Below are 26,154 nucleotides of genomic sequence, written 5' to 3' on the forward strand. Positions count from 1 at the left end.
TACTATAGCTTACGTCAAAAATATGCGGAATGCACCTCCCAACAGATGGATGCGATATAAACAGCGTGTGTGTGTGGGGGGGGGGGATTCAAAAATTATACAAGAATGCTGTAAAATTTCAATTCTTTCAATTCTTTTAGATAAAAGAAGAAAGACAGACAGAGAGAGAGAGAGAGAGAGAGAGAAAGAGAGAGAGAGAGAGAGAGAGAGAGAGAGAAAGAGAGAGAGAGAGAGAGAGAGAAAGAGAGAGAGAGAGAGAGAGAGAGAGAGAGAGAGAGAGAGAGAGAAGCTCTAGTTATTTTATAAAACACACTTTTTTTTTTTTAAGGCGCCTATGAGCTGGGTTCTCCGATACAGTAATCTATGGATAAAGTTGTAGCAATGGTCGAACTCATTACGAATGCAGATATAGGGAAAAAGGTATTACATCGTCATCTCCCCTCAGATACCGTTTCCTTTATATATAAAAACATCCCTTGATGGATAAACTGTAATGATGCTTTTCCTAACACACACACGTACGAAGAGGTCAAACGCCTATCAGCCGTGCGTTGGGCTGACTTTCTACGTTGCAACCTCACATTGACGATTTTACTAAAGTGAATTTGACAGTTTCTGCTTTTATATCTGGTGCTGTCAACGTACGTCATCCAGTAACAACTCTAAGAGGCAGGTGTCCATGATATAAGTCGAGACCCTAGCAAGAGGCGGTCCACTTAAGGGTTGTCAAACAGCTGCTAACAGTGTCAGGTTTCTTCTGCTTATAACTATATATATATATATATACACACACAGAGTGAGAGAGGTCTATATATATATAAATGCATTATATGTATATACGAATTTCCTATTCTTTAAATGATATTATTTTTAAATGATGAAATAAGCAAAATTTATGGTTTCCATGGGGGGGGGTAGGAACGTCGTTCCTACCCCCCTGTTATTACTCGTATTTTCTATATAAAAAAAGATAACCAATGTGTCAGAGAAAGAATTGCAAGAAAGTCTCCAGACTAATGACGAAGTTATAAATTTTCTTCATCATGAAACGGAGATGCGTAGTTCTTACAAGGAGTCTTAACTTGATTAATAAGGGAGTCTTTTTAAGTTGGTCTTGGCGTCTTCGCCTCCTACACAAACGCGTCCCTTTCAGCACATCCAGCCACACCATAAAACTCATTACACATCGAGCAAACGGCCGTAAAATCATAAAGATGTGAGCAGTTTACTGATGGGTTGCGTAATTAAGCTAAAATACTTGCATTTTTGTGATGCAATACGTTCATTTGTAGTTTTTTCACAAGTATCGTTTGGAGTATTAGCCTCTGTTTGTAATGCTTAGTAACTGAGTAATATTTGCTTTTTTTTTTTACCCTCGCTTACAGTTTCTATATATGAATACGTCACTGCTTCAATAAATCTCAATGAATAAATTTAGACACATATTATAGAATTTATAACTCAGTAAAAAGGGCTTTTCAATTGTAAGTGAGTCGGTCTCCCATAGGACGAGGCAGTTTTTTTTTTTTTTTAATACTGCAAAATAAGCAAACCGAACAGCTGAGCATATACAAAATCGACAGACTTAATTTTGTATTACTGGAGTTACAATGCCACTGGTATTATAATTCTAATTATTTCGGCCATCAAGAAACTTTATGATACCAAGTTACTTTCTTCTATCAATCCTTCTGCTGTTCTTAGGTGTTTACAAAAACAGACGATTTCTAGATAATTGTTTTGTTTCTGTGAACGGAAATAGTATTAGCAGTGGCGGCTTGTACATAAGCACTGCGACACTGCAGCATCCCCAAGGACAAACGAAAAAATTAAATTTTGTTTGTGTTTATAAATAATAACAATGCTTACATAAATGCTTATATAAATGCAATACAACATGTTGAAGGTTACAGCTTATGTTTCGACCTTGATTGAATAGTTAATAATTGGAACTGTTCGATTAACGCTTTAGAATCTAAACCGTTTGCGATATCTAACGCAGTGTCGAAATTATCACGTTCGGTCAGTTCCGGCTAGACTCGCCGATATTCGTTTGCACTTGTCGCTGCACGTAACAACTGAATCTGACACTGCCGTTGAAGAGTGTCGCTACAGATAAATTGTACGCTTGCGCGCGCTATTTCTGTGAGATATGAAACTTTTATTATTGGTGTGTTTGTGGTGAGGGTGAAATATTTTTGGTAAATCTCATTTTATGCTGTTAAAATAACATATATTTATTTATTTATTATAGATACAAGACTGAATTATGATGCGTGTCACGGTGAAAATATGAAAAGAATTATATTTTCTCAATTATCTTTACACGAAACAAATGCTGTGATCTAACACCGTGTCAGAATGGCGAAACCGACACTGCCCGTTGAGCAGTGTCGGTACAGATAAATTGTATGCTTGCTCGCGTTATTTCTGTGTACGAAACTTTTATTATTGGTGCGTGTTCGTAGTGAGGGTGAAATATTTTTAATAAAGAAATTTTTGTAATATCTAAATTTACTTATTAATAAATTGGTTACTGATTAGAAAAAAATTAATTATTTTCTTCATATTTTGAATATGCAGCACCCCCACTTAAACTTTTCGCCAGCTGCGCTGGTTATTAGCAACAGAATTAAAAGGGTTTAAATCTTAAAAGAGACGACGTGCTAATTTCTATGAAATTGTATTTGTAAAATGTAAGTTGATTTATGTGTGTTTTTTTATGTATTTTTGTTAGGAAAGATCTATTTCTCCTGGTTGGACTAATCTACGTTCTATGTCTTGAGCAAAGTCACTGTTCGGACCTAATTCTCTTAAAATATTCATTTCTTTTGTGAGTTTTCTTGAAGAAGTCTCCTGGTTCTAGATGCTAGAGTTGGGTTGACCGTAGCTTCTGTGGCCCTAATAGTGAGACTGATTTTTTATGTCATCCCCAATCAAGCATTGTAAATCTATAATCAATACCGTCGATAGGGTGTAGCATAGAGGCAGCCTGCCTCACGGCGTGGCTTAATAAGGGCGCTCGTCCAGCCATATTGAGGTAGGCCCGTCGCTACGCTAACAATTCCTCTTAGAATAGCAAGTGCGTCAAGAAGTTTTTCCAAGCTTAAACAGATTAAAAATTATTTGCGAACAGCAATGACCCAAGAAAGATTGGTTGATCTAGCAACTATATCGATAGAGGCGGACATAGCTTATAATTTAAATTTAGAAGAGCTTATAAACAGTTGTATTGTGCGATATCTCCGTAGAGCAAACATAACGGAATTATTTATAGTTAATTAAGTATATCTAGAGTTAGTATTTAAAATAAAGAAAGAAAAAAAAAAAGGAAGACCTAACTAATATACAAAATGTCTATAAGTCACGACGGGGATTAAACATTTAATAACTTTTTTATTTATTAATTATTATTTTTATTTTTTTTTTTTTTTTGTTATAACGAAATACAGAACCTGGAGATATTTTTATTAGCTATGCATTTTAAACACATTAATAATAATTAATAAATAAAAAGTTATTAAATGTTTAAATCCTTTCCTGACTTATAGGCCATCCTGTGTATATTAAGAGAAAGAAACACATACATATTTTTTGTAGGACGGCTTAATTTCAGTTCGAACGGCAGGATAATTTTCAAATTATGCAAGTTTCAACTTAAAAAGTTTATGTCATATAATATTCTAAATTAGATTTTTAAATTTTAGCTATAGTTATTTTTAATTTTTATAATTTAGTTATCTTTGTTAATACACCTAAATCAAAATTACATCAGATCTAAATATCCGAAAGCTCATGAAAAAACAATTTATATATGATGGAGGAAGGATTAGGAGTCCTTTTTAGGACTTCCAGGGTAACAATTAGCAATGCTGAACCGAGGAGGTAAACTGAGGTTCGGCTGTTGCTGTTATCCTGGGTGTGAGTTTTTGAGTTCGCTCCTTTAGGGTTTTTGCCTTAAGGGAGCACCTTGAGTCTCCGGGGAAGGTGTTCTCCGGCAGGGCCCGCTGAGGGGTTCTTGTCGGTGAATTATTTTCCTCGGAATTTGAGCGGTTCTGCTCAGGAGTCGGGGAGCCCGTTGGGGTGCTTGAACGGGGCGGCCGACACTGAGTGGAACCAACGCTGAGCGGTTCTGCTTAAACGGGGAGCCCGTCGGGGTGCTTGGACGGGGCGGCCGTCAATGAGTGGAACCAACGCTGAGACATGGACGGTCTTTCGCCCACTATGGAGTGGCCTAGAGATCGTCCGATTTTTTGAGATTTTACCCTTTACTTACTAATCAGGACTTCCAGGGTAATAAATAAATGGCAATGCTAGCCAATGAAGTTTTAACTGAGGCTCGGCTATTGCCGTTACCCAGCCATGACTAGAGCTTTTTAGCTCAACAACACTCCATCCACACAGATTTTCTTCATTCAGATGACGGGATAAAGAGTCAAGGACTCAGTCCATCGCCCAGTTCTTTTAAGAACTTTAAGAACAATTTATATATAAATTTATATATACAGGGTGTTCGGGATAAATTTGACATATTTATAATTAATTATATTTTTCCGTAAGTTACATGTATTAACACACACTTCTCTTCATTTAAAAGTTTGGACCCTTCTTCATTCATATACAAGATGTCAGAAAGGATGGATAGCTGGAACCCACCTGAATCATGGAAGAGAATAACTTGTATCATGATGATTCGTGCCCGCCATCAAAATAAGGATATTACGACTGCTGCCCAATGCTCCCTGAATACAGTAAAAACAATCAGGCATGAACTAGAGACTTGCAATGGTGACTACGAGGATGTAGCAAGAAGAAAGATCCCTAGCAGACGATCTGATTGCGTTCGTACAGCAGAATTCCTCGCAAATCTGCAGGAACAGGTGTTGAAGAACCCTGGCATTGGAATTCGGGCTTTGTTCGTGGAGTTGCTAACTGTAGTCAAGCCCTGGATAACAAGGGTAGCCAATGGTAGGCCGTATGTATGGCAGCAGGATTCGGCCCCTTGCCACACCTCTGGGAAAAGTCAAAAATGGTTGTCTGAAAATTTCTACGACTTCACCAGTCCAAATGTTTGGCCTCCAAACTCCCCAGACCTTAACCCCATGGATTATTTTGTATGGGGCGTAGTTGAAAAAGACACCAATCGCACTTCCAGTAATACAAAAGCCCAGTTAATGGATAAAATTAAAACAGTTTTTGCGGCCCTTCCCAGGGAGACTGTGGCATCAGCTTGTTCGAGGTTCCGAAGCAGAATTGAAGCTGTGATCGATGCTAATGGTGGTTATTTTGAGTAAATCTTGTTGATAGTATTGTAATTAACTCTGCCTGTAATGTTTTTTTGTCAATTCATTAAATTTAATAGATACAAAGAAGATTTTCTTTTTCCTTACGAAACTGTCAAATTTATCCCGAACACCCTGTATATGGGTCGGATGAGGAAAGAGAATCAATCGACCGTGAGATGCGGTGATTGATTCATTCAATCCAATACCCTTGGAGGGTAATGGATGGCAATGCTGTAGCCAATGAAGTTCTAACTGAGGCTCGGCTATTGCTGTCACTCCCCTGCCATGATCAGAGCTTTAATAGCTCACTAACACCTTATCCCTACACTGTCCTCTACAGATAACGGGGAAGATGAAAAGCATTCTTGCTGCGCCCCTTTAAGCCAGTCCTTATAAGGACAATTTATATCTGGTATCTGACGTCAAGGTAAAATTTATTTTATAACTGTGTCTAAATTAAATTAAATCTAAATTATATCAGATCTAAATATCTGATTTATATCTGGTTGTTGGCGCAATTTATATCTGGTGTCAAGTAAAGATCGTTTTTACTGTTTGGATTTAAACGTTTCGTTTAATTAGCAGAAAAATCATTCACATCGGTGTGATACTCCTACTCTGCTTACTGGAAGTATGGAATGAAGTTCCTTGTTTGGTATATTCTATAGCAAGGTTTCCGGAATATCCCAATTCATAGGCTGGGATAATCCATGCGAGAAGTGGACGAGGGCTACCGTATCAAGGGCGGGTGCGGTTAAAGAAGCGAGCCCAGCAAGTGGAGAGAATGTTGCGAGTGGGAATGTTGAATGTTGGAAGCATGACTGGGAGGGAAAGAGAGGTCGCAGACATGATGAGGAAGTTGGCCATTTTATGCGTGCAGGAGACAAGGTGGAAGGGGGAAAAGGCGAAGGAACTAGGAGACGGGTATAAATTGTTCTACTCTGGAGCGAATAAATAGGGAAGAAATGGTGTCAGAATTGTGGTGTGTGGAAGAATGAAGGGCAAAGTACTGGAAGTGGGTAGGAGGAACGACAGGATCATGCGAATGAAACTGGGTCTTGGAGAAGAGCAACTGGTCGTCTTATGTGTATACACCCCCACAAGTTGGATGTACAGCAGAAGAGAAAGGTGAATTCTGGAACGTGCTAGATGAAGCAATGAGGGAACTGGAAGAAAACGAGATGGTGGTTGTCGGAGGAGACTTGAATGGACACACAGGGAGACAGAATAGGGACTGTGAAAGGGTGCATGGTGGCCATGGAGTGGGAATGATGAACCAGGAAGGAGAAAGGATTTTGGACTTTACAGTAGAGTTTGATCTGGCAATTGTGAACTTCTTTTTCTGTAAGAGGGAAGAACATTTGATGACATTTAGAAGTGGCAATAATAGTTCACAGATTGACTACATTTTGACTAGAAGAAAATATCTTAAGGCAGTAACAAATTGTAAGGTAATCCCAACAGAGCAGCAACATCCGGCTGTTATGCGCAGACTTTAAAATAAAGTCGAAGATAAGAACCTTTGGAAGCCATGGGAGGAAGACAATTAAGTAGTTTCGCTTAAAAGAAGAGAATGTGAGGAACCGTTTTAGGCAGAAGGTGATAGAGAGCATTTCGGATGGACTGGAAAGTGTACAAGATTGGTGGAGACATAATTCAAAAGCAATTCTAAGCTGTGCAATTGAGGTGCTTGGTGAAACATCCGGAAAGATTAGAGAGCAGGAGGAGGGTTGGTGGTGGAATAATAATGTACAAGAAGTAGTGAGGGCTAAGAGGAAGGCAAAGCAGAAGTGGAACGAGTCAAGAATGGAAGAGGACAGAGAGGAGAACAGAGAAAAAATGCCAGAAGCCAAGAGAGTTGTTGCACAGGCAAAGGCCATGACATATCAAGACCTTTATGATCAATTAGAAACTGGAAGGACAGAGAAAGATTTATCGATTGGCAAAATGTAGAAATAAGGCATCAAAGGACATCATACAAGTGAGGCATATCATAAATCCTGGAGGAAGGGTATTAAGGAGGGATGTGAATATAAGTAACAGATGGAGAATATACTTTGAAGGGCTTTTGAATGAAGAAAATGCAAGGACTCACAGAGAAGATGGGGAGCCTTATGAGGGGATGGTGCAGAACATTAGTAGAGTGGAAGTGAAGGAGGCCATAAAGAGGATGAAGAATGGAAAATCGTGGGCCCTGCCAGGATCCCAGTGGAGGCACTGGGGGAAGAGGGAATTGACCTGCTGTGGGATCTGTTAATAAAAGTTTGTCAACAGGAAAATATACCTGAGGAATGGATTCTTGTCCCCATCTATAAGAGTAAAGGGGATGCACAAGAATTACAGAGGAATAAAGTTGATGTTTCACACAGTGAAAATCCTTGAGAGGGTTCTTGATGGAAGACTGAGGAAGGAGGTGAAGATTGCAAAGGAGTAATTTGGCTTCATGTCTGGTCGATAGACGACAGATGATCGAAAAGTTTCGAGAGAAGAAACGGAAGCTACATCTGGTATTTATTGATCTGGATAAAGCGTATGATAGAGTGCCAAATCAAAAAGTCTGGAGGTGTCTGAGGGAGAATAAGGTACCGGAGAAATATGGGGTTGGTGCAGGAGATGCACAGAAAGGTGAAGACAAGAGTTCGAACCTGGCTGGGAGAGACAGAAAGTTTTCCAGTGACAGTTGGCTTGCATCAAGGGTCAGCGTTAAGTCCGTCCCTGTTTAATATTGTGATGGAGGTGGTGACGGAGGAGGTGAGAGAAGACGCGCCTTGGATTATGTTGTATGCAGATGACATAGAAGAAGTGGCAGCTAAACTAGAAAGTTGAAGGTAGTACTAGAAGCGAGGTATGAGACTGAGCAGAAGTAAGACAGAGTATATGTGTTGAAAAGCGGATAGCAGCCAGGAGACAGATCTGGAGCTGGAAGGAAATGTCATCAGGAAGGTCAGTGACTTTAGATACTTAGGTTCAACAATGAAAGAGGATGATGAGGCTGAGAAGGAAGTGGGATGCAAGATACAAGCAGGATGGAAGAACTGGAGTGTTATGCGATAAGATGGTGCCGATCAATCTAAAAGGCAAAATCTACAGGACAGTAGTGAGATCAGCTATGACGTATGTAATGGAAACTGTGGCCCTGAGGAACAATAACATCAGCAGGATGGAGGTAATGGAGATGAGAATGCTTAGGTGGATGTGCGGTGTGACCAGAAAGGATCGTTTGAGAAATTACTATGTAAGGGGAACGGTGAAAGTTACGAACTTAGGAGCAAAGATACAGGAGGCAAGGTTGAGATGGCTTGATCATGTGATGAGGAGGGAGGAAGAGTATGTGGGAAGAAAGGTCATTCAGATGGATGTGCAGGGGGAGGAGGAAGCGTGGGCGGCCAAAGAAGAGATGGAGGGAGATGGTGGAGGAGGACTTGAGGATGAAGAACTTGGAAGTGGCTACAGCCCAAGACAGGAGGTTGTGGAGGAGAACCACTACAAACAGCGACCCTACTTAAGTGGGAAAAGCTGCAGAAGAAGAAGAAGATAGGTTTACAACAATTCTTGTGTAAGATTAATATAATAAATAAACAATAGGTTTAGTGTCTTAATGGCAATCGAATGCCATTTTCAGGATCAGAGTATTAGCTTCGCTTTGCTACTCAGGGATTCCGACCACTGTGTCATGGGAATTTATAAAATCTTTCAGATCTAGAAATTTTTCGAGGTTATCAAAAAAATAATAAATAATGAATAAAATGATAACAATAATAAAAACATAGAACATGACTTTCCTCTCTGAGTTTTACACCACCACCAGCATCTCATAATCTAGATCAAGAGTGCCATAAAATCATTAAAAAATTATCTTTGATCCTTAAAATATGTCCTTGTGTTACTGACACTTTATTAATAAAGTGCAATAATAATAATAATAATAATAATAATAATAATAATAATAATAATAATAATAATAATAAACACAATTTTTCAAGAACATACAATATATATTATACGCCATCTGGAAAATAATTTTGGTTCTGCTACCAGTATGATATGTAATAGTAATTATATTTTGCAAAAAAAAAAATAATAAATAAAAATAAAACACAATTAAAATAAATAAATAAATTTATTATTTCGGTGAATAAAATAGATTCTAACATACACCATTCACTATAATAAATTTCACATTTAAAATAAGAATCATGAAAATTTTTTAAGTGACTCAAACCCAAGCAATCTGGTAAACCTGTGTTTTTGTATTATTTTTACAAAATCCAAACCTTTCTGTGAGGTCAACCAAACATGAAATATTTGAAGCACTTAGCCTCCAGTATGCCTCACACCAGACGAAGTTTCACTTAGTTTAGTTACCTAAATTGTTTGTTTATAGATGGTATTCGTAAATTTCAAATACAGATATACAAACTGAACTTGTCTGACTGCTTTAAAAAAGTTGAATTAATCTGTCGGCTCTTGAAAACAAATACAAGAATGCTATTCAAAACACTAATCTTTCAAAAAAAAAAAAAGGCGAGGGGGACACTTCTCTTTAAGTAATACTGTTTTTAGATGCTAGTTTTTATTTATATACATGGCATTATGTATAAATATGCAAACAAACTCATGCAAGTAGATACTTATTTCGAATAGTGCACTGTGTTCCAGTGCTTAGATGATCCATCTGTATAATTTCATATGTCATTTTGACAGTTCGGCCACTTAATTTCGAGTGTCTGAGCTATTAATATCCCGCACTGTTATGATCGCTATGTTGATATTAGCGATTATACAGATAACATAATTTGATTACGCTTAAAACCTCAGATGTTCTACGATGAATTTCACTGTTAGTTTCTGACCCGCAACATTCCATAGGAGGAGTGTTTGACTTGTTAAATTGTCTCCGCCTAAATTGAGCAAAGATCCTCCTAGTGAAAATCTTATCTCCTTAACGTGATGTATCGACTGGGAATCACCCTGATCACTCTAGGGAGCAGTAAAGGGTGAATGCGCTTGTACATCTTTTCCGTCTGTTCTCTAAGCAGAGCAGCTCAGTAATTGCTTCTGGGTGGTCTGAACTAGTGTATGAACAGGTTTTTGTGTCTACCACATGTTCTCGGCATTAGGGCGCGCCTGATAAGACGCCCAGCAAGGGAAAGATTTTCTCATCATTTAATTTTCTTTCTACAAGCCATCATTTTTTTCCCTAATTGTTTTGAGTATTCAAATATCCGGCAAATTTTTGTTTTAGCTAACAATTCCCCACCCAGATTGCAACACCATGTGGGCGTGGTTTCCGTGACGCAATGCTAAGTAAAGCGAAAAACTACAACAAGCGGTAACACACCTAAATATGAAACTTCAAATTAAAATAAATAAATAGTATGTACAAATGGTAAAGTTAAAATTTGGTTAAAGCACTGATATATATATATATATATATATATATATATATATATATAATTAAATGGTAGTTGAATAAAGTTATTAATAATTAATTAATAATGTATATATAGATATATATTGTTCATTCTATAATCAGCCGTTAGGCTGATTTAGCATGAGTCAAGGGCTGTTGCCATAGTAATATCTGCCTCGCGCTACAAGTTTAACGCTATTGGACAAAAGTTTTCGTCTGATGTTATTTTACATGTTGTATGTAATATATAAGATTTAGGATTTATATAGTTCCGTTACATTCCATTACTATGAGAGCAAGATTGACCTGAAATGAGTTACTAAAATTATTAAGGTGATTTTAAAATCATAACTTACTTTACATATAATAGAATAAAGTATGACTTATTCAATATGTATCTGCATTTAATAATTTTATTGAAATACCAACCCGTGGCTAATTATAAGATGATCACTCTGTTTATTAGAGAGGGACTCCCTCTCTAATAAAGTCCCCCCCCCCTCCACTACATAAAGGTTAGAAAGCATTGACGTTCTTTATCAGTATTATTCAGATTTTTTAAAAAAATGGGATTTTTTTAAAAAAATTTTTTTATGAATTAAGTTTGAGATCTAAATAAACAACAAATAGATCGATAATTTATTTTCTAAATTAAGCAACCAGGACTATTCCAAGACTAAGGTACAAAAAAGAGATTGCGATAAATACTGGTTAGATAAAATATTAATTATTTAATGTTAGTAAACGTCATAGTTGCTGAAACAAGCAGATATATTCTAGGTCAGTACATGTGCGCATACCAATCAAAACTAAATGGTTGCACGACTGGAGAGACGAATATGTTCGAGTATTTTAATAGAGAGGAAAGTTTTGGGTTTCCTTGCATACAAATTGCAAAATACCGACCCAAATTTACACTGAATTTGTTAGCGTGTATGGTTAGTATCTAAAAAATATCATTTAAATTTCTAATATGATACAATAATTTAACTGAGTAATTTTAAATTATTATAAATGCACAAAATAGGTTTAAATTATAGATGTTATTTAAATATGCTGAAAATGGGAAAAGGGTGTGCCAAAAAATAATGCCAACAGACACCAAAAACTGAAATACGTTCTGTGTATGATGAATGTATGATAAGCGGTGATGCATTATAAAATGGATAAGTTGATTGAAAATAGCGAACCATTCTCGAGAAGCCTAACCACGTTTACATCAGACAACAATTATCGTATTGAAGTTCTTATCCTCGAAGATCATTGATTGCAAATTGAGAAACTGGAGCGAGAGTATTTAAGCATTTCGAAATAAATATGATATGACTGACAAAAAATACACCTTTCTTGTCAGTCAAGTAACGAAAAATCATGAGGTTGGCTGCTATTTCAAAGTGGCTACTTGGCTGTTTTTGTTGTTGCCGTCGTTATAATATTTCTCGAGTTTCAGGCGACCATATACATTCTCAATAAGATTGCGATATCACTTTTCTTTTTAAATAGGTAAAACATTCCAGGAATATTGAATGAAATCAGTAGGATAAAATAAACTATAGGGGCGTTTATGAAATTGTACTTTCTGTCTTCTTTTAGAACATCTTCCCTTCCTTGGTACCGAAATTCTCAGGTGAGCATGACATTCCGAATCGGAATATTATAGTTAGATCGAAAGACGCAGCCTATAGAAGTGCCTATTAAGGAAGAGACCTTCCTCCATATCATGCCTTTGATTTTAGTCCAATCAGGCTTAATTTCTTGCGTGACCTTCACTGACATAATAACCAAATTCCAAGTTTAATCAAAATCGATTGAACAACTCAATCTATAAAGGTATCTGCGCAGAAGGATTAAAAAAACAAAAAAACGAACAATTTTGGGTTATTTTTGTTACTTTATCTAGTACTTTCATTGTTCGGACTAAATACAGTAAATTTGGTAGTGTGTGTGTATGTGTGTGTGTGTGTGTGTTGATTCATCTGCTACCTAAATTATGTCGTTTCATATTATAGAATAAAACTTAGAGCAAATCACTCATTGTTCCACTATCAGTGGATCATCTTCTGAATTTCTATATATTATTAATTTTTCCAGAAATTTTTAAAATTTTGTTACCTTGAAGAAGGGAAAAAAACTTTTTTTTTATATATATAGCAAAACGTTTAGGCGATGCAAAAATCCTTTATAATGATTTTTCGCCTCAAGGTGAGTTACTCAGCTCTTTTTTTATAAAGGGAGAATGCTCACTTTTTTTCCCCTCAGGCTTACAATTTATTGAATCTTAAATGAACAGTGAAAAGAATTGAAATTCATAAGTTTTTTTCTTTGTTGAAGAATGGGTTGAGAATTATAATTTTATGAATTTTAATAATTCGGCAACCCTTTGAGAGGATTCCAAAACAACTCTGAAAAGGATTTCGTCTCATAAATTCAATTCACATCGTAGTGTAAATAAAAGTTCAATTACAGCCGGATTGGATTGAATCGGGGTGTTGAAAATTGCCAAATAATGCCTACGATGCACTTCATGCTGACAAAGTTGACAAATATACATGTTATGTCTATGCATTGGGAAGAAAATCCCGAGTTCCTGAGAGATTAAAAACCCTTCCATCTACATTTGATAACGGCAATGTTTGAAAAGCTCTTAACGTCTTTGATGAGATTCGAATTAGCAAGTAGTTTAAAAATAACTCCAACTTGAATCTAATGGATATTTCACATTCCAGTGAGCACATATGCTCTGAAGTTATACAAGTTACAACATAATAGATGACTATTTTTTTAAGCAGCTTTTGGGTTTCCGGTTTTCCTTTAAGCAAAGAGAAACGCTAGTTTGCTGTAATCTATGATGTAACACGCAAGAAAGGCGGAAGTATGGATAAATTTCCTTCCCCTCTTAGTAATGTGACACGTGCCGATGGAATACTTGTGTTGTAGAATGCGGCATTCCTTGGCGTTCGTTCAATACTCTCTCTCTGTAGTTATAGAATTACCGGAACATTCTGCGCTGGTTAAGTGGAGAATGTTGATCCTTAACCTATGAATGTTTCAAGTTTATTTTTAAGTCTGAAAAAACGTACCGATTTAACATCCTCAGAAGCCGATTACTGAGTGACCACCTGCACTCTGTGATTTTAAAGTCTCTTTTCCCTCCTCCCCACTTCTGTAACAACGAGGTGCGAAATTTGGATGACTCCCAAGCAATACCTTTCACTGCCAACTCAAAAATAAAACCTGTCACATTAAAATAATGTGTAGCATATAAATATTTGTATGTGTTTACTTTTAAAAGCAGCAAGTTCTCAGGTATAAGTTATCGTATCTGTATGATTTAATTTAACGATCTCATTTGAATGGATTTAGTGTTAAGAGTCCGGCAAAAGTGCCGCTGAATGGAGTGAGACTGGAAAATCAAGAAAACTATAAGGCAAAAGTGTGGTATGTGCATACAAATAAGTGTGAGAATGCGATAAATTCTGAATTTCGTTCGTCGGGTAAGAAATTGGAATAGGATGGTCATTTCAAAGGTAGCTGTGCGTTCAAGGCTTCTGCACTAATACGAGACTCGCTCGAAACAAGATGGAAGGAGATTTGGCATTCATTAGTTCTTCCTGGCCAAAAGTCACTGGCATGAAACTTGGTTGACAGACGATACTATTGGGATAGAATGTGAGGGGTATGGTATTTTCAGGGATGATAGCACAAACAGAAAGAGTGGGGGGTGAGGCATATTACTGATAGCAGATGAACTGCAACCATAAAGAGTTGAAGTTTTTCAGAAGGTCAAAGTCGGACGGTAGTGGATTTAAAGCAATCTAGTGTGAAATAGATGCCTATAGGACCAAACATATAGTTGGTTATGCAATCAAGGAATGCAAAGGATGATGTGGATGGTATGCATGAGTAAATAAAATCAATCAGAGGAAGACTAGTAATTTGTGGGGGACTTCAGGGAGGACAGATACATAGTCAGAAAGGAACGTAATTTATGCAGTTACTAAGGGATAATTATCTGAGGAAGCATTGGTGGAAGGTACCGGTGTGTGCTGTATTCTTGATTGCATCAGAGTATTCGTCTGTAACCAAAGTGGCCACATTGCCGTCAATTGGTTAGAAAAATCATGAGTTTTGAGCTGAGAGGTGGCTAAACGTGTGGAATTACAGAGCAGGTGATTACGACAAACTTAGGAGACTGCTTAGAACCGTGCAATGGCATAAGAAACTACAGGTGAAGGCTGTTACTAATTCATGAGAAATTGTGAAGGAATGATTAAAGAAAGCAACAGCAGAATGCGAGTCAGGAGAATAAATAAAATAGGAATCAACTGGATGAGTTGTATCATTTAATAGGACTGCAACAAATAGAAAAGTCTGTGGAGGGAATTTAAAGAGAAAGGTGATCAGCAAGCTCATGATCAGTATAAAGCACAGGTCAGAAGGTTGACTGGTATAACAGGGAAGGCAAAATCAGAGTACAAGAGGAAACTAGCTCAGAGAGTCAAGGGTAATCCTAAGATCAGTTTGTATTGTAATATAATAGTCAAGGAGGTGACTGAATTAGACCAAAAAGGTGAATTACGGAATAATTCCGATGGAGATATTGTAGTGAGACAAAGGGCTGACATGAAAAACAGAATTAGGAAAACAGGTGTATAGGATATTACACAACGTTGATGCAAAGACCACTAATTAGATGAAATATCAGATTACGTATTTCGTGAATGGAACTGGCAGTGCCTTTGACCACAGATGCATTTTGGGATGAAATGATTACCAGCTATGTACTACACTGATATAGTATAGTGGATGGTTAAAAAACTCCATACTCGCAAATGAGTTATAATCGAAAAAACGCACGATGGAAGTCAATTACACAAACAACCTTTGCTAACCGGAAGTAGGCTGAAATCTTGTAGATTTGTTGCACACGTAATGTTTAGCTTAGGAAATGAAAAAGTTATACTTAGATGAACATCTCTAGAAAAAAAAAAAAAAAATTACCAATTCAAGAAATTTCGAATCTCATAGTTCGATGACCTAAAGTTAAATCCTTCACTGTATATTATATAACAACTTGCTGAATAAAACTAGAGAAAAAATAATAATAAATTCCAACATTTACTTATATTAATCCATGTTTTTAAACTTCCGGAGTGACAAAAGATATTTGTATAAAAAATAGAACGTGAATGTGATAAGATTTTAAAACCAGCAAAGAAATGACAGAAAAACAAAATAAAATATATAATTGATGAACTGTATACATATACTGAATATAAAAACACTAGACAGGTTCCGCTCCCCCCCCTTTTTTTTTTAATCAAACAGTGGATTTTACTACAAATAAAGTATTGCAGTAAAATATTACCACTGTAGTGGTATGCCATATATAAAATAACTATACTGACTACATAAAGTGGTTCCAAGTTTCACAATAAATTAAACCTTGAATCGACAAAGCGTGATTAAGAAAAATGGACAAATCCACATAATTTTCATGCTCAAGCTGTCTAAGCTGTAGGGCTGCCCGGTTGAATTAACTACTTTGTTATGGCATTAACTGAACACGTGCAATATGACAGTCAGCGAATCTCTGGTGGCCATATTTCTTTGCTGGGGTTATTGGCCAGACTTAAATCACAAATTATGTAATGCCGACTGTCGTTGTGCACGTGATGACGATAATATTTATGGATTCTAATTCGTTACTCCGAGGTTCTTGTTACTCGCTGTTTTTGAACTTGGAGTAGCATGATGCGTAGTTTATTGACAACGATAAAATGAGCTATTGTTGGCACAGATTTTGAAATAAATGGTATTTCTAGTAAGGTTTTTTATGTTTTGTGGACAGGATGTGATAGTAGTGGAATAGTTGACTCTACCAACACTTGATGAGTAGATAACTATCTGATTAAGGACGGTTGGAATAGCGATGTTGAGACTTGTGTCAATGGACTTTCGGCTTTCTTGTGGTCAGTATATGAAAGGGTATAAAAACAAATAAAAAAAAGGGAGAAAAAATGATGTCGTTGGCTGTCAGTCTCACTTTAATAAGTAAGCGTCGGAGAACAAGGGGGAGCAGCTGGTCTGGGTTTATGATGCTATCATCGTTTGGTTCTGTACAGTGGATAATAGACTCCTTTATTTAAGTGCTCCATGCGAGCAGACGCATGCCGAATCGAATGTAAAATAACAATTTCGCCCACTACTTGCCGGGTTAAAGATTAACAAAGATTAATTCAAAGTTGCTAAAAATCTCACAGTAAGATTCCGGCACACTCCGTCCCACGTGGCCCGTGTTGTAGGCTAACAAAAAGGTTATCTAACAGACTTCCTTTTCCATTAATACTTAGAAATCGTGCTGAAGAGCAGTTCCATCGTTACTTCTCCCTTTGCAACCCTAAAGGTCAAGAGCGGAGCGTTAGATTCTGCGTGCTATCTTTCCTAGTCACGTGTTGCTTGAAGGGAAAGAGGCGGGTGGTTCAAGAGAAATGTTGGCAATATCTAAATGGTACCACACAATCACAATTAGGGAATTGCTATCTGTTCCTTTATATTTCGTTCTTTATGTAGTTATCCCATGCTGGAAAAGTGTGGAGAATTAGGGTGCAGAATAAAAGGAAGTAACTAAGACCACGGGGATTAGATTATCTTAATTAATTGTGCGTTCTCACGATGTTTTTTTTAAGGAAAAACTATTTCATCATTATCATTAGACCAGCTAACTCCGTCTCAGTTATAAAAAACCTGGGTAAAATTCCTCGCACCCTTGAAATGATCCTAAGGAAGATTTTTTCAACTTTCAAGATTTCTATATCCCCCGAAACCTCCACATCATCCTTTAAAAAAAAAACAAAAAAAAAAAAACAGGTGTTTATAAAATTTATTGTTCTTGCGGCATTTGCTACGTAGGACAGACAAGAAGATCTGGGGAAATACGAATGAACGAACACCAAAAGGATGTACAAAACAGAAGAGAACACAAATCAGGTTCAGCTTTCCATACCACTTCCACCGGCCACAATGTACTCTGACAAACATGTCTTATATAGAAAAAAACTGTTACATAAGTAAATTTAAAGAAGCTGCTTAGAATTCCAACACAATGCAATAAAAACCAAGGCTTAATTCTACACCAAGTTTGGTCAGCTTTGATAAAAAATATATCGCAGTCAGACCTCGGACATTAGGATCGTGAACAACAGAACGTGGCATCATCCGGCATTGTTTAAACTTAGCACTGATTTGAATCTGCATTCTGATTTTTTAATTTTATAAACAGTCAGACGGCTACAACTGTATAGTATGAACTATTAATTTCTCTTTTTTGTTGTTTTAACTTTCAATTACCTTTTACCCCTGAAGATGTAAGTCAAACGACTTACGAAGCTTGTCGGGTTTTATTTCTTTATTGTGCTTTTAGCTTAATAATAAAAAAAAATGTGGTCCAATTACCGGAATATGCCTTATGAACTTCTAAACCACAGAAACCTCCATTTACAATTTAAAATCTTATTAGTCATTATTTTGATTGGATGTCTTAAAACTGCAAATCAAATTCTGAGCTTTAAGTATTTCAAGTCAGATGCATTGTCATTAAATGTCATAATTTTTTTTTTTTTTCTGTTTCTTCTTTATCCGGAATCTCATGTTTCTTGTGTGAGTTTGCAGTCGTCCAGTTTGCTAGTCAGAGATTAACGTTTTAGAAGTATTAATATCCTCACTGGTGAATAAAATTATACTAAACATTTACTAACTTCTCGGTTCATAGCTCTATTGTTTGAGATGTGATTGCAGAACGAATACCGGTTTCAAATTTGAAGTTGACAAACATTTCTGTCAACGGTAAAGGGAAAGTCTATCATCTTGTTCACTCCATTTATGATTAGACAAAAGAAGCAGATTAAAAATTCTAAAGTTAAACTATTTCCTCTCATTTTTATATCATCACCACTCTTATAATACGAAGGCGTGCAAAAATAGCTGGCACAGGATTTTTGTTGTGAAATTAAAGCAGACAGAAACTTACTTTGAGTCTCAAAATTTTCCTCAAATCCGTTTTAGTTTCAAAAGACTAGTAGTAAAAAGAGAGTTTTCTGTTCTTGATCGCAAAGGATTTGATTTATTTTATACTTAAAAATAAGTAAAAACATGTCATCCCTACGATCAAGAACAGAAAGAAATAAGAGAGAGAGAGAGAGAGAGCATTAATATATTAAAATGGGAAGTATTCGCTATTTTATCAACATTGAATTTGCTACAACTAAGAGTTAGTTCTCTACGTCACGTGCAAAGTACATGTACTCGTGCTAATTCAAATATTCATAAAAAAATGCCAACGTGTTCTTTCTTTCTTATTTTCCAAATACAGTCAAAAACAAGTTTCAGAAATGCTTGCAATCGTTTGTTTTCTAGTTTTTGTCAAGAGAAAGTTATCAATGTAAATTTATGGGAGATATCACCGGGTAACATTCCCTGATATAACTGAAATAGAAACGTGACAAGAATTAATTCGTGTGACGTCATGAATACGAATATTTCTCCTTTGAGAGAGAGGGGAAGGAAATTTTATTGTATACACACGTTTATATTATTACTACATTTCTTTTTAACAATATCAGAATGTCTTTCGTGAAAACTTGATCTAACTTTCTTTCCTAATAGTATTTTTTACTTGTACACATTACTTTCGATTAAAAAAAAAAAACAAAAAACGAAAGGTAATTTTACTTTTTTGTATTCGCTTTGTGCATGTATCTGTTGGTATCTGCGTGTACTATTTTCATTTGCCTTTTCCTTACAGACGCAAGCTATTCTCGTGTCGGTAAGCTGTTGTTACACAACATTCTGTTTGCGAGAAGCAAACAACTTGTTCTTCTGCTTCTTGACAATTTTATGTTACAGAGTTTGGGATTATGTTAAGTTACAAATAGGAAAGGCAGAATATTAAAGAAGGCTAATAGGATTATTAGACATGATATTTTAAAATTGTTGGTGTCAGGTAAGGACTGAGGATTTCTTATTGGTGGTGAACAGGAGAGGAATGGTAGGATATAACAGTCGCTGTTTAACGTATTTCACAGTAACAATCATCTCGCCTATTTATTCCCGAGAACGTGGACCCATGGGGCCTTAGCTCTTTCCGACCAGTCTATTTTTTTTTTTTTTTAATTTGAATGCAACCGATTACGAGTTGCTCCTAGTGTAATTCAATACATGCATTTATTTATGTTTTATTTATTTTATTTTATTTATTATTTATGTCTGTTAATTGTTTGAGTTCTGGTCAGTTTAGTTGCTTTTCTGGGTGAGAAAACTGAGTTTCCGGAGGAAAGACCCTGCTATATCTGTATCATATAAATATAATAAATAAATGAACTTATGCAGGGGCGAATGCTGGTCTTGAAATTCACGCTTGCTTTTGTTATCATTCAGGGAGTGAGAGGTGTGATTGAAGTCTGATTATCGGAATAATAAATTACTGCCCATTTAAAACTATATATTTTGAAATGTATGTACATTTAATCATACAAATACAACATTTATTTTACAAATGATATTCTATCTTTTTCAATTTAGTTACTTGAATACAAATTCTACCCTACGGTTCTTCTTTATGAACTGGTCAATAACATCGTCATAAAAAGTTGGTTGTAACTTAATTTTCCCAAGCAACACACACACACGCACACTGTAAAGGCTGGCTGAAGCTCACTGGCTAGAGCTACGTTGACTACGTATGGCCTGTGTCTAAGCAACAGAGTGAAACGACGTGAAATGGCTATGCGCGCGCATGAAATCACAGTGCTGCAACGAGGACTTGGAAGTTCCTACAACCGAGCAAGCCAAGGTAGCTTTGATTAGACGAGCAAGCATCGGCCTTCGATACACAACGCAAAGCTCAATTATTGCCGCGCAAGCTTAAGACGTCTTTTGTCTACAAAAATAAAAGCCTAAATGGAATGCTTATAAATGCATGCATTTATTAACAAATAAATATTACGTCTTTCTCAATTAATGAACTTGCGCAGCAAGCATGGAGAATTCGTCCCTGAACTTATGAAAGTTTTTTCATCATTTTACCAAGGATTTTTCAACCAAACAGAGAGCCGTCTATATCGACTGAGACATGAAAAAATAAATAAATAAAAATAAAATAAAATAAAATAATTACAACAATAATAAAAATAAAAAATACATTTTGAAAGTTCAATAATTATCATAAATTATCATAGATAACAGCAGACAGGAGTGCCAGTTTTGGATTAGGGACACACACTCTGTTAGGTGCTATACTCTCTCCCCCAAAAATTTTTAAATCGCCAGTAGCTCTGAACTCAACTACTAGTAACGATTAGGGATGGAGACTGGCTAATCTACTGATATCCAAAAGTTATTTTAGGACAAAAGGTATTTCATCTGCTTCTTTTGAAGAATAAAAATGTGTCATAGTTTTGTATTTATTTATTATTTATTTTCAGTTTTCTTCGAATACGCCTTTTCCTTAAAAGGAAAAGTTCACTTTTCACTTGAAATTCAATTCTTAGCCTTAAAAGGTTTGGGGATTATTATCTGAGACCAATGACATAACTTTGTTCCATCCTCCTTCCAGCTAGGTTTTAGTGAGTTCCCTTCAAAGTTATACATAGGTTCCTTCACAGTTTATTTTTATTTTTATTTATTTTTATTATTATTATTTTTTTATTTTGTAGAGATTCTACCGTGGCCGTTAAGCACTCAGACTCCTCTCGCTGTTTAAGGTTTAACCAGATGGCAGTTAGTTACCGTCTTCGATATTTCCAAGACAATGCTTTACACCAAATAATAGATGTAAAAAAAAAAAAAAATCTTTATTTCAAAAAAAGATGTACTGAAGAATAACAGTCCTTTTTAAACGATAGGAATAGTTTTTGTGGTTGTTAAGAAGCTGTAATGGGTATTCTAAATTCATGCATAGCAGCCAAAGGGAGTTTTGGAGATCACCGCGATTAATTCTCAGACCTCATATTGCTGAACTTGAAAAAAAAAAAAAAAAAAAAAGAATACACACGCGCGCGTCTTTTGGAGTTCCGCTCCACGACTTGAAGGAAAAACAAACTAAATAAATAAAGCAGGTTCATGTAGAAACATCATAAAGGCAATTAAGCTGTCTAGGGAAAAATATACCACATGGAGAAAGACCCTTGGTATCGTTAGAATCTTTAGCAAGAGATGTGCTTAGCGGTCACCTGACCCTGTCTTGCGTTACGAAAACCAGCAGTATACTCTCTCTCTCTCTCTCTCTCTGTGACTAAATGTTTTAATTGATGTTGAGATAAGCCACTTTTCTTGTCTATTTAGTCACAATGACAGTAATATCGTACATTCACTTTCAGGATGTAGGCTGTGATGACGTGGTTGGATCTGATAAGGTCTTTGACCACTGTGGCGTCTGTGGAGGAGACAACAGCACATGCCGTATCGTATCCGGTCTATACACAAGACCTACATTGCCTGTTGGTTACAACCTAATTGCCAAAATACCTACAGGAGCATGTAACATCAACATTACGGAGCTAAAACAGAGTCGCAATTATTTAGGTGAGTAGAAATGTTAGCTACTGTTTTAGGCTTACACTTGAAAGAGCATTGGATAACGCCATGCTATTTATACCTCTATTTCTTGTAATTTAGCTAAACTTAGACTGGTTCCTATTAAAGGCCAGATATATTTGGAAATACTACTGTCGATGAGGAAAAATGATACAGATTCTCCGACGCAAACATAGTTTTTCTTTTCTTTTTTCTTTTTTTTTTTAATGATACATTCACCCTTTTAATACAGCTGAGTGCCAACACACTAGCTGAACCAATTTAGTCAGTGTTTAAATCGTATTTCTGTTAGATTATTTATGTAGATACAAGCAAGATAAATAAATACGATAAAGGATTACTCACTATAGCGATCTTAGAAAACAAAACTTTTTTTTTTTAGGTACATTTCGCTAAATGAGTCACGTCAGTACCTATGGATATTCGTTGTACTTCATTTTAATGAAATGTAATATTTGGGACAGTTACAAAAAATTGTCCAGATATCTTCTGCTTTCTTTGACTCTGAGACTGGACTAAATTTGCTGAAATTTGATATGCAGGACTAAAATTTATTGCGTCAGTTTTGGTTTTCATCAAACCTTTGCAGAAGAAAAATTATAAATCAATTTGACAATGCAAAGTAAACAAACTTTTATACTCCGTAGCGCAATTGGAAGAAGCGCAATACTTTGCGCCCTTCGATTGGAAATGACTTGTCGTGACGAGAGGAATCTTTATATGGGCTTTTTCAAATGAAGGTGAGTTAGCCGATCTCATGTGGGATTAGCAAGGTTTTTCCTCCCGGAAACTGGGATTTTTCATCCATCATACAGGTAAATGCCATGAGAACACACATATGCTATTGATGGGCGGTAGATGGCGTTGTGTGTTGATGGTAGTAGTGTCATGCAGTTGGGGACTTAAATAAAGAAGACGATGAGTTGTAGTAATGTGTCCTCCCACGATGAATCTTGGGGGTTTCACGTAATAATAATAATAATAATAATAAATGCAAAACGATTCTAGGCCTGATTGCTGTATTAATGAATAATGTCACTATATATAAATGTTATTGCGCCATCATTTAATTTCTATTTTTCTTTTAAAGTTTTTTACGATACCGACATGTTTGAAAGTGGATTATCACACAACACGAAGAATTACCATGAATTCTTTTGACAGTGCACTACTTAAAAGAAAAAAAAATTCGAAGTACAGTAATGTTGTCTTTACTTGGTGTATTTTTTTAAGAGTTCAATGATCTGAGTGCGTACAATTTCGAACTTCTTGATTCAGGTATTGTTTCTATCTACCTGAGATAACTTGTATCAAATGTTACGTGTTGTTTTGCACTTGCTATGCAATTGGAGATCGCAGTTGTTAAAGATACAACCAACAGCATCTGTTTTGAAGCGAAAACCACTTATTTTGTGATTTGGTGTTATATGTTTCCACTTTTCGATTTAAGTCTACATTTACTCTTTCACGCAGTCTTTAGACCTAACTACACTATACAATTCACTTCAATTACGCTCTACATTGAAATTACCTTCAGAAAAACAAAGTAATTTTAACATAATTTTATTTGTTGAATACAAAAATGGCATCCATATTGTTACAGCATCCATAGTTTTGCTTAAAAAAACAAACAAACAAAAAAAAACATATTTTGTTTGGCAGAGATCAGCAGCGTTGAACTGTATTGAGTTACGTAAAGAATGACACTTTCCAGGACGGGCAGGTGAAGGATTACGCCATTGCATCAAGTCGCACGCGTATGTCCCGCTGTTCATGTCCATTGAGATAGCTTCGTTCATATTGCAGTGATCTTACTACTATAAAGTGTCAAATCAGGCGAATGTTTGGATTTGCGCGCAATATAATTTAGTATTTACTTTCTCTTAACCGATGGTGTGCATTTGATTTAGTTGCTCATATGTTTATGCTTTAAGCCGTCATGCTTAAAGGACAGACTGCATGATTTTGATCGGCATCTGAAATTGCAGTTGTTCGATGTCTCATAAATTTATGAACAATGCAGGCTCATTTTGTTAAAGAGGTCGTGAGATGACATTAAAATCATGAACACAATCTAGTAAAATCACTTTTTGAATCTAGAAAGAATGTCAGTTGTAAAGTGGAAGATCAGGACCAGACTTGACTTTCATCTATGAGAAGCAGGTCTGGTATTTAAGAGAATTGCTAAAGGAGTGCATATTCGTTATTGTCATTTGTTATTGCCCCAAATATACGAAAAGAACTCTATGGTCCTGAAAGTGCAACAACACAATGTTCTTGTGAATTGAATGCAAATGTTCTTCCGAGAGTTATACAAGTACCACCCACCCACACACACACACAAAGCACACACACGCACAAATAAATAAAAAAATGAGGATCTAGAATGCAAAATGGAATCTTCTCGAAAGACTTTGAAAATTTATTATTATTATTATTATTATTATTAATGGTAACCTTTCATATAGCCACCTTTTTTCTTAAGGTCTTACAAGGATATTAACGAATTAATAGAAATGCTGGACTGGAGAAGAAATATCATTTCGATTGGTGTTTGATTGTAGAGGCATGACAATTTAGTTTGAAGGCAACTTTTCCACACGCTGGAAGTAAACATGAAGAAATTCTCTACGGGAATCCATATGGAATATTTGCCATGACCTCAAAATGAAAACACTTTTAATGACCAAACCGCTAGGCTTTAAGAAATATTATTGCTTTTTATGTGAGTAGGACAGTCAAGCTTAGGCTTCAATTATGTGAAGTCAATTCCGAAAAAGTGTTCTTACCACATTAAACTCTGATGAAAAAAATGGGATCTAATAACCAATATTGGGAACAATGTAAAGCATAATCCATAATCATTATTGGATCTCCAATATACTTACTAATGTTTGCATGTTATTAATGAAAGTATTCCATAATGCCAGTTATAATTCGGTTTAAACTGCAAGTAAATTCGCATCTATACATATGCTATATATTCATATGAAATGCAATATATCAACAAGTCACTTTGATTCCTGTAAAGCTGGTAAAATTGATAGGGTAATTTTAAGCTAATATTTAGTACGCCGAAATTAATTAGCCTATGTACGAAACGGTACACAGTACCGGCACCTTTTTTCTTAAGGTTTTAAAAATTTGTGATTTATTGACAGCAAAATGTATTATAAATATTATAAATATTGCGGTAGATGGTACTGTGTTCACGAATTGAATTTTCAGTTTTGATTACTCATAAGTTGGTATCCTGCTTTCCTGTTTCATAGGTTGGTATGCAATCGGAAACAGGAAGTTGTGTCCACTTCCGATTGCTTCCAATATCAGTTTATCAGTTCTATATTCACTCTGCAACAGGCAGGTGTTCACGTGAGTTGTGAAATAATCTAAGTTAAATCAGTACAATCATTGTTTAAAATGAGTAAAATAAGTAGTTACTTTATGCCAATGAGTAAATAGAATGAAGGCTGAAGAAGCAGAAATTGTTGAATCTACTTGTGATCCTGTAAAACAGAAAACTAGCACCGAAAATAGATTTGGTGAAGAGGATCACGAAAGCAAGACCGAAGGTTTTCGTGGTCAAAAGGAAGCAGATTCTGATAATAATTGTTAGTATCATCGTTTTCAACTCCCTAATTGCTGATTAACCAAATTTTCAACTTACGTTAAGATTAATATAAGTTGTCTGCCTAGTTGGCGACTTAATGTCGGTTTAGTTGGGTGAGTGGTTAGCAGCTCCGCTTGACAACCAACAGGCCGCTGGTTCGAATCTCACTGTGTACATGGATGTTTGTATCATGCACCTCTAGGTGGGAGATGAATTTCATCACTATGCTTATTGGAAGCCCGAAGTAGCTTGAA

General features: G+C 36.0%; 1 protein-coding gene across 1 annotated transcript in view; it reads left to right on the forward strand.

Moving 5' to 3' along the window:
• LOC150107696 (thrombospondin type-1 domain-containing protein 4-like) overlaps positions 1 to 26,154 on the forward strand; it is a 465,880-nt gene that overhangs the window by 367,394 nt on the left and 72,332 nt on the right. Inside the window, exon 7 of the mRNA XM_090392010.1 lies at positions 22,074 to 22,278. Within this exon, the coding sequence (XP_090248136.1) occupies positions 22,074 to 22,278 (205 nt within the window). The remainder of the gene's footprint in view (positions 1 to 22,073; positions 22,279 to 26,154) is intronic.

The sequence above is a fragment of the Typopeltis vanoorti genome, chromosome 4, assembly GCF_054136105.1.
Source record: "Typopeltis vanoorti isolate ZY-2024b chromosome 4, IOZ_Tvanoo_1.0, whole genome shotgun sequence".
In the NCBI taxonomy this organism is placed as follows: Eukaryota; Metazoa; Arthropoda; class Arachnida; order Uropygi; family Thelyphonidae; genus Typopeltis; species Typopeltis vanoorti.